The 10,409-nt window shown below is 39.1% G+C and overlaps 1 protein-coding gene across 1 annotated transcript in view; it reads right to left on the bottom strand.

The window, feature by feature from the left end:
• The window catches only part of MCHR2 (melanin concentrating hormone receptor 2), a 24,132-nt gene that overhangs the window by 12,058 nt on the left and 1,665 nt on the right, over positions 1-10,409 (bottom strand). Inside the window, exons 2-3 of the mRNA XM_003798208.1 lie at positions 4,378-4,587; positions 27-221 (exon numbers count right to left, since the gene is read on the bottom strand). Of these exons, the coding sequence (XP_003798256.1) occupies positions 27-221; positions 4,378-4,587 (405 nt within the window). The remainder of the gene's footprint in view (positions 1-26; positions 222-4,377; positions 4,588-10,409) is intronic.

Here is a 10,409-nt window from a genome sequence, read left to right as displayed (position 1 = left end):
TTTTTTCTTACGTTTTAACAACTTACCAGAGTACATCGTCAGGGGATGTCAAATCAAAAGCACAACTCTCGACGCCGTCTTTAAATTTGATAACTTTTGAGTAGACCCAGACAGGCAATGCCAGAATGAAGGAAGCTGCCCAGAGGCCCAAATTGATGCGAATGGTCTTGCACCTTGTTCTCCACCTCGTCAGTCGAAATGGCTGGACTAGGGCCAAGTACCTGCAAAGCCAGTTAAGAAGGGCTTGTAACAATCAATAAACGCGCTGAGCTCCTAGGATGAAAGGTTCACCACAAGAGTAAATTATTAGCATTATTATCTTCCCCAGAGCACACCTCTATCAAGGCAAAAGAAACTTCTATTTAAAAGAAAGTTTTATTTCTTACGAGCTGCCTGGTACCTGTAGAGAAAACGACTCTTGACCCTGCAAGTCTGAATAAACCACCCACTGAAATGATGTTCCTTCTATGACCACACTGATAACGTAAAATTCTGTAGCACACATTTTCTTTACAAAGGTCCTTCCCCTGTAAGTGGAGCTCTGGAAAAATTTGCCTCTGAACAAGGATTTCCTGCAGGAGGAAGTGAGATCCTCTCCCCAACAGGATTTACTCATGTGGAAGCAGGAAGGAGGAAAGTGTGGGGGTGATAGGAGAGTCCCTCAGAAGTATGAGGTCCAGGCACGTAGAAAAAAAATATTTTGCTCAGATTGCTTTATAGTAAGGTCCCTGGGCCCTTGGAGGTTCCCTTCACAGAAATCACAGTGGGGATGAACATGTGTGATTACTACAGACAATGCAAATTCCTCAGGGGACTTAGGCCAGCAGCCAAAGGAATGGGCTAATTTCATAGGAAAGGGTTTTCTCTTTCTTTTCTCCATTTTAGATCCAGAAATAAAAATGCATAATCATTAATAACTCTTGAAATTCTGATGTTTCAGATATAGTTGGTTTGGTCCTCCAGAAAGTACAAGAAGAATTTTTCAGAGCTAACTGCAAGCTGGAGAATGAAAAGGAGAGCTCAGATTCAGAAGGAAGGCTACATGTGAAAGTGCATCTTCATTGGGGTTAGAGTGGGGAGAAAATAGTACTACAGGAAATTAAACAAATGGGAAAAATGCTCACTTAATTTTCTTCAAGGTTTTGTAAAGCTACTTGGTGAAGACTCATAGAATGGAAGATTTCCTGTTCTCTTGTTCTTTCAATTTTGTACCAGGGACAGAACATTTTGTATTCAGTGGAGGGACCTCCAGCATGTTGGGAGGGGTTTCTGGCCAGGGCTCCTCAGCCACCCTCCCTTGCACATTGCATGTGCATTCCTGTGGCTAAGGAGAGAAAGTTCCAGCCCTCCCTGCTGAGCAAGTGGGTGAGGTGATTGCATGGCAGCTCAGTCATCATTCTATCTGGGATTATGGGATAAGGGAGTTGTGGCATCAAGCAATTAGGGAGTCTTCTCTGATAGCCGCCCTCCTCAGTTAAAACCTTTCAATGGCTTTCATGTTTATTCAGATAAAACTCAGAATTCTTATCATGACCCACAAGATCCTCTTTACCTGGCCCTGCCGGGGGCTCGAGTTGGAGCTTGTGCCATTTCTTTCTTGACTTCCTCCAAGCTCTTCCCTCCTTCAGGGTCAGACACACGCTGTTCCACGTGCCTGGCAGGATCTGCCTCCACTTCCCCTGCTCTCCTTCAGTTCCCTGTTTAACTCTCTCCCTCTTAGAGACCCACTCCTCACGCTCTATATTCGGCCCTGTGACTATAAATGCAAATCATTCAGAGAGTCTTCTTTTCCTTGTTAATGTGCATCACTGTGTGGAAATACACATTAACTTGTGTGACTCTTCACACAATGTCTGTCCATACCACGGGAATGGCAGCCTCATGAGGGCAGGAGCCTTGACTGTTAGCTTAAGGCCCCTGTAATGTCTGTGTCTGGAAGTCTCTGGGACATTATCCACACTCAATCAATATTTGTTAAATGAACAAATGAACAAATAGGAAAATTTTCACCTGACTTATTGACTTTTGGTGTTCTAGAGAATTTATTCATGAAAGTAGCCACTAATAAAAGTGTAGGTAGCTTTCATTGGAGGTGAATGCTTTTCATATCCTGGATATTTACAATTTTTTCTATTGCTATGGAGCTATGAAGCCACTACTAAGTATTCTACACACAAATATTACTAATCAGAGAACAAAAAATGAAAGGATGATAGAAAACCCTTGAAATGTTTGATCCATTAAATGGGCAAATGATGTGACTTAAATACATAAACAATAAAGCATACTGATGGCACTGACATTAAGTTGTGGCCTGACAAAGCAGACCCTAATTTCTCTTTTACAAACTTGCTTATTTTGCTGAAATTTGATGAGTTTAGTAGAATTAGAATTACAAGGAATGATGGGGAGGAAAAGATCCAGTTTTATAGAATCTTCTGATTCTCTGGGACTGGGAGAAGGAAAGGGGTTGAATATCTTAAATAGAAAATAAAATTGTGGCCTACTGTATCCATTGGAGTAAAACAAGACAAAGAAAAGGCTATTTGAGTGTGTGTCACATATGTGTGTATGCACACACATACACCTACATGTACACAGAGAAAATAAATCTTTCAACATCAGAAACTATATACCACTGGTCTGTTTCAAGGCAGAAAATTCCTGATCACTTTATTTGCAGTGTGAGGCTTATAGAAGAAGCACAAATACCTCTCTATTTTTTTTTCCAAAAAAGCCAATATTTTCCTACTTCCAAGGTACAAAGTATAAAGAAGCTTTTATCATCCCCAAGAATGGGATTACTGTTGGTATAACCTATATTTTAGGTTGCTTTTCTACAGGAGGCCTAGACCATACAGGCTCCTCTCCCTGGTGTTGGAATCCTAGCAAGCTCACTGGAATTTTTGCAGGACACAGCACTGGTTGACCTAACCAGATCTATACAGTTTATTGATTTGAAAATGTAGTGTTAATTATTAATACAGAAGTACATTCTATATTTTGAAAACTTTCTTGTAGAAAATCAATAGGATATAAAAATGCATAAAATATTACCATTACTAATTCATGTTTGTCAGAGCGAATGAATGATTAAAGGAACCTTGTTGTTCGTTCCTTTGTTTATTCATTTAAAGAAAGGCTTGTGATTTCCCCACCTGAAAGGTCACTTGGAAGGTGAAGGAGACAGCTCAGGCACTGCTACACAGGCATCTGGGATGTATGAGTAGACAGAGACCCTGGAAAAATTTCCACTTGAGGCATAGGGGGAACTAGACAGTAAACAACACATACACAAATAACAACACACAGACATGAAATGAATTATGTAATACGTCTGGAGCAAAGGAAAGGGAAAAGTGGATCAGAGCGAGGGTTATCAAATGTGTTGAGCTGGGGCTGGGTTAGGGAAGAGGGAGATATAGATTTTAAGTGGGTTGGTCTTAAAGACAGTCTCACCATTGGGAATACTATGGTTGACATTTGGCCCTATTTCTGTTTGGGAAGAGCTGCTAGGACCCGATGTGGAGGTCCTGGCATTGATGTGGGGTACATCCTAGCTTGCATGCTTCCTGGAGAGGCCCAACAGTGGGGCAAACTAGCTGTCGTCTCTAGAGTCAGATAGTCTGGGTCTGAACTGGGCTCTCCACCACTCATTGGCTCCATAAGTACTCACTGTCACCATCATTTTCTCAGATAATATTTGCTTACATGGCTGGTGAAAGGGCTATGGTACACTCTAGGGTACAGTGGAATAAATTTCTAAAGATGTAAAATGGCAGCATTTACACTAACTCATTAGAAGAGTAATTGTGAAAGATGGTCTTCCTGATACTTGTCAATTATTTTGTAGTGTTACAGGAACCTATATCTACTCTACTGATTCCTTAGAGCTGCCAGGTGATACCAAGTGCATGAGACAATGAATAGACTAGAAATGGTCCTGAACAAGGAGTGGGGAGGCCTGCCAGTTCTCAGCTCAGATACGAAATCTCTGTGTGTTGGTAGCAAATCCCCTCACTTCTCTGGGCCTCAGCTTCCTTATAGCAAATGTGGTGGAAGGAGTTCGTTTATTCTGGTGTCTGACATTTCATGATTTGATGATCTTTTTTCCTTGCAGTGAATTGCAAACAAAACTAAGGCCAAAGAATATTAGAAAAAAGGATATTTTAGTGTTTTACATTTTCCATTAAAAAAACAGACCAGTATGAATACTAAATAAAATATTTTTCAGTAATGAGTCCCGCAATGAAACAAACAGAGGAAGAAGAGCTTTGTATTATAAACCAGCACTGATGTTGCTTAGATTGGAATGACTTTGAAGCAGGGCAGGTGCTTCTGAATTATAGCAAGACATTTCAAAGTCTCTTCACTTACCTGTCCACACTCATCACGGTCATGATGGCACTACAGGCAAACTGGTTGCAGGTATCCAGAGATGTAATGATGGTACAGAGAGGCCCCCCAAATACCCACTCTCCTCCCCGGGCCCACTGGTGTATAAGAAAAGGCATTCCAATGATGTGGACCAGATCGGCCACAGCCAGGTTGCAGATATAAATGTCAGGGACTGTTTTCTTCCTGGACCTGAAAGAAATGGAGGGAAATGAGAATTAACATTGGAAGTATGCACCTTCTTCCATACATGCCACCTCCTACAAGCTTTTAATTGCAATAATGAATTTTAAAAGTTAAAGGAAAACCTGAGGGAATGCACAGAGGAATGCCTGGTCTTGTTTATATTTAAACATTTTGTGCTACTTGTTTGATAACTAATTGTGGAGGTCTAAAAATATGCCATAAATTCTTTGAGATTCTTTTCAACAGAAGGAGCTTAGTTCTCTCTCCTTGAGTGTTGAAGTTAATAATTTACTTCAAACAATTAGACTGTAGTGGACATGACAGTGTGTAATTTTGAAATTAGGACACAAATGCATTGTGGGGCTTTCTCTTTGCTCTCTATTGGATCAGTCTCCTGATGGAGGACATCTGCCATCTTGAGAGGAAACTCAAGCAACACTATGCACAGGTCCAGGTGGACAGGAACCGAAGCTCCAACTAACACTCAGCCAGCACCGTCTTGGTCAGTATGTAAATGATCTACCTTGGAAGTAGATCCGTCAGCCCAGCCAGGTCTTCAGATTACTGTAACCCTGATGGACAGTTGAATTGCATCTTTATGAGAAAGCCAGAACTGACCAATTAAGCTACTCTTGACTTCCAGACCTTTGGAAACTACATGATATAAGTATTTCTTGCTTCAAGCTACTACATTTGGAGTAATTTTCTATGCAGCAACACATCATAACAACAATAAATACACCCAGGCAAAAGGCGTAGACTTCACTCATTCTTAGCACCTAAAAAGGCTGAACAATAAAAATAAATGATTTCTATTATCTATTGCATTTTTTTTTTTTTACCACAGCTGAGATCACTGCTAAAATTTCAATGATTACTTAGAAATATGGTAGAACCTCCATAGTTGACCACTTCTCTTTATTGACCATCTCCTTACCTTGACCTAATTTTCATAGCCTGGGCATTCACCACACAAATATGTCAGTACAGTAGGCCTAATTCCTCATGTTGGCCATCTCTGGGTGTTGACCATATTGTTATAGTCCTCTGGATGGTCAACTCACAGAGGTTCTACTGCATTTCAGTAAAATCTAACCTAATAGCAAAGAGTATTAATGAAGACCCTGAATTCCAGACAGTGAGGAGAGAAATTTGAAATGAGTGACCTGAGAGACTGCACTGAAACGATTTTATGTAACCTGCAAATAGTGGGGATGGCTGTGGGGGCGGGGGAGGGTGATAATGAATGCAATGCTATCTAGTTATGGAATTCTCGCCTATACGTGAAAGAATTTTCTGACAACAGAAGTTTAAATTTAAAATTCTGTTGGTTCCTATCTTCAAGGAGCTGACACATTTAATAATGAACAGATATAATCTTTATTTGGGACATGCTGTTCATTAATTCTACAAACATTTGATTGAGCACCAATTATATGTCTGGGATGATTGTGCTCTAGGTCTATAAAGCTAAATAATCTGGAGTCCTGTTATCAAGGTACCTATGTCTAGATGAGCATGTATAAATGATCACATTCATGAGAGCAAGCTAGAGGCCAGTACAAGGAACACAAAGAAAGGGTCCCTCCCTCTCCCTGGGGGACTGTCAAGGCAGATTTCTTGGCAGAAGTGGCATCTACACTGATGTAAAATATGAATTTAAGGACACATAAGGATTAACCTTAAGGTTATGCTACAATTGCTAGTTTACTAGCAGGATTACTGCTACGCTGGTTGGAAATTAGCATGCATCTTTGTTATTCACTGGCTACAAATTATACACCTGTGAACTTCAGCATTTCTAAGCTGTCAAATCCTTGTGTGAAACATCAGGCTGGGCGAGGCCATATTTCATTCAGGCTACAACAACGCATACTGTGTGAGGAAGTTACCCCCTCTGAGCTCTGATACTGAGCACTTCTGATACTCTTAGTCACCACTGAAGCTGCTAATAAAGCAGGTTCATTCCTCGCTCTCAGAAGCCTGGTGGTTCTTATCAGAAGGACCGAGAGGGAGAGAAGACTCAGGGAAAGATCACATCAATCAAAAGAATAGCTGAGTGACTATCCTCAGTCTCTCACCTCCTGTCCTCTCCAGGCTATTGGGAGTGAAAGATGGAGGAGTTAGTGACGGGATGAGTAAAAGGCGTCAGGTAGAAAGAGTCCCACACTATGAAAAAGAATCACAAATCTTAGCGTGTAAATAGATGCTGTTTGCCCTTGAATTGGGGTATAAATCACAGATCTCAACTGCAGCAATTAAATCCATAGACCTTGCTTTCCTCTAGATAGGTACCATCATTTCCTGATAAATTATGGTAATTCTATTGTTGAGGACAGTACAGGCCATAACCTGGTAATTAAAAAAATAAATAGAAATGTTTCTAGACAATATTTTGTATATCACAAAGAAAATTCTGAAACAAATGATATATTTGTCTAGGTATGAAATTTTAATGTAAATAACACATTATATTCTATTCATTATTTATAATTTATTATTATTGCCTTTTTACTAAAAATGACAGTATAGAAATGAAAAATAATTAAACAGAAATTGTAAAATTTTGAACTACTTAACTTATATCCTTTTTTAGGTCTAATTTATCTTCAGATTTCCTGCCATCATCTGTCCTTAGAGTTCTGTTTTTTATGACCAAAACTTTAAAAATAGAATCATAGACTGCTGGTAATTCTGACTATTATGTTCTCCATTAGTCTAACATGGCCATATCTAATACTCACTAACTGAAGAAATGATACAATAAATTATGGTATTCCACAACACCACACATGGTACAGCTGGTACAAATCTTTGGAAGAATAATCAAATGGGAGAAACTACCAAGTGAAAAAAAAAAAAGAATATTGACTATATATATAGCATGACTCCAAATTTATTAAAACATTTGTTTAAAAATATGCAGGAATAATATGTCAAATGATTATGGTGATCTCTTTCATAGTAGTAGTATGATTGATTTTTTACTTTGTTCTTGGTAATTTTTGATGTTTTTCAAAACTTTTATGAGTGTGGTATTCAACTTTTGCAGTCAAAAATAACAGTGTATGCTATGGATTAAGTAAAACTAATAATCTTAACACACTATGCCGTGCATGCAGACTGCTGTGCTGGTCATTTGCCAGCTTGTTCTCAAATCCATTCCCCACCCTGGCTGAGCCTGGTTCCCAAGCCCTCTTGCCAGCTGGCTGCTGACTAAGTTTGGTCAATAGGAAGTGCTGGTGGGAACTGGAGGGTAGATGCAGAGGAGAAACAAGAATAATTCTTTCCTCTGTTGGCATCTCAGACAGTGGCTGCATCCCTTCCACCGTGCTAGCTTCTCCTATCGCCCCACTCTGTGGTCCCAGGTCCCACTGTGGCTCCAGCTCCCACAGGTGGCCCTGACTCCTGGGATCTATAAAGCCACTTTCTCCCTTTCTCAGCTTAGCTGAGATTGTAGAAGTATCTTGCTACTCTTGTTAATTTCTAGCTTGCCTCACCATCCTGTTTAGTATTTAACTCTGCCTGAATTAAATTCCTATTATGAGCCAACATCAATGGATTAGTTTCAATTTCCCGAAGCACTGTGCTGAGAATTCCGACTCCTCACACAGGTGTTACTACAGGGCAGATCCATGTGATTACAGACGATGGCTAAAGATGAGACAGTTTAGAGTCACTTATTTGCCAACCATACACCAGACACATAGTGTACTCTACTGGAAAGAGAACCTACCTGGGGAATCTATTTTCATTTCTATGCTTGACCTCACTTATTGTGCCCTTGAGCAACTTGTTCAACTTCTTTAGATTCCCAGGTTAGCTTGGTGCATTGGCCAACTGAACCACACCAAGGAGGGTTCAGTTCATTTGAACAGATGTGGCTGCATAGTTCATATCCTAAATGCAGGGTATGTGTGTGGCCAAGGATATGAATCAATTCCAGCAAGAATATGCATATGCTGACACTCTGGGAATGGCAGAGGGAGTCATTAGTTGTGATTTAAGCTGAGTGGAAAAAAGGAGGTCTCCATTCTAAAACATGCCTTCTCTCTGCCTGTTTCAGCAATCAGAATTCCACCATTAGATGGTAATGGTAATGGCGTCTGTATAAAATAAAATAATAATAAAATGAATTTGTTCCCAATGCTTTTTGAAAAATTAAAATGTTTATTTTAAAAGCTCTATTAACATTCCTTTATCTAATATATACTTTCAAATCCATAAAATGGCAATGATGTGAAAAAATGATTTTCACAATAATTACAAAAAATTGGTTACTATGATGGCTTAGGTTTTTTTTAACCCAAACTCTTGGTTTTATGGTGGTAATCTGTTTCTATGAATTATAGAAGAGTTCACATTGTGCATTTCTTCCATATGAGTAGATGGGATTAGGTTCCATATGAGTAGATGGGATTAGGTTGTTATTTATTGTTGTAAATCGAGAGGTCCAAGAAGTTTCTTGAGCTCCAAATATCTCTTTAACAACTTGTTGCAAAACCTAAAGTCCCTCTCTGAAGATATTTTGCTGATAAATATTGCCTGTAAAAATGTAAAGATTTCTGAAGGGTTAACTGAGTTTTTCAATGATGGGACTAAGACTTTTGGGGGTAGGAAGGACACACTATATGTACCTGTAGGAAGGCAGGGCAAAAATAGTGAGGGTCTAAGGGGAAGATGAAAGGGGAATTGGGCAGGTATAAAAGACAAACAGGATGAGCTAGAAACATTCTTAGCTCTCTGGCTATCGCCTTTCTACTCAGCACTATTGCCTCCTTGAGGCTCCCTGGCATTTGATTACTTCCATTTTCTTGCCTGGAACTTATCTGAGACATCTTTTTTTGTTTTTTTGATTTTCATCTTCTTGTCTTTAATATCTTATGTTATTTTAAAATTATTCCATGAACCTTATCTTCTCCACTAATCTAAGTACTTTTTAGATCAGATGCTGTAATATTTCTTTGGTATTTCCACAAGCCCAAGGACAATGCTTAGCACGCAGTAAGTATTAGGAAATTCCCCCTCAGTGTATGCGCTTCCAGCAGTTAAAAAAAAAAAGGTTTGAAATGCTTGATATTTGCCAATGGCTATATAGGACACAATAAGGAATGCCTGAATTCAGTAAGGGTAGAATCCTATATGTTAAATAAATCTTCAATTATGAATGGTATAAAACATAACACTGGTTCTCTACATGTAACTGCAGAGATAACAACAATAAAAGTTTGAAAGTGGGTTGGCTGATGGGATGCCATCTGGGGAAAGTATCCCATTATTCTCACGGATTCTGAGTTACGTTTTAAAATAATGCTGAAAACAACTATTAGGTAGCATGGGTTGAGCATCCTTAATCTGAAAATTTGAAATCTACACGCTTCAAAATCTGAAACTTTTTGAGTACTGACATGATGTGACAAGAGAAGCATTTCATACCTGACATCATGTGATGGGTCACCATCAAAATGCAGGTGCACAGCATTATTCAGTGTCCCTTTAAGCCCCTTTTACCTGTTCTTGCTTAATGGTTGATTTGGGTTTTCTGGAGATGCTATTGTGATACTTACTTATATATCCTGATTGCATAACTTTTTCACTGTATTAATGGTATGTAATATTTTTTACTTTAAGTACTTGGTGTGAGTAAGTGTAAGAAAATGATTACTTAGTGGTAGCATATACATTCAAAGTCATTCAAAGTCAGGAATGATGGTGATGTCAAACAATGACAAACTGTCCACATAGGTGGCTGAGATAATGACACCTTTGCTTCCTGATGGTTCAATGAACAAAAAGTTTGTTTTGTGCACAAAATTATTAATATTATT

The sequence above is a fragment of the Otolemur garnettii genome, unplaced genomic scaffold (genome assembly GCF_000181295.1).
Source record: "Otolemur garnettii isolate 467f Iridium unplaced genomic scaffold, OtoGar3 scaffold00132, whole genome shotgun sequence".
Classification (NCBI taxonomy): domain Eukaryota; kingdom Metazoa; phylum Chordata; class Mammalia; order Primates; family Galagidae; genus Otolemur; species Otolemur garnettii.
The sequence above is the reverse complement of the archived record's forward strand: the minus strand, read 5'-3'. Positions and strand labels throughout refer to the sequence as shown.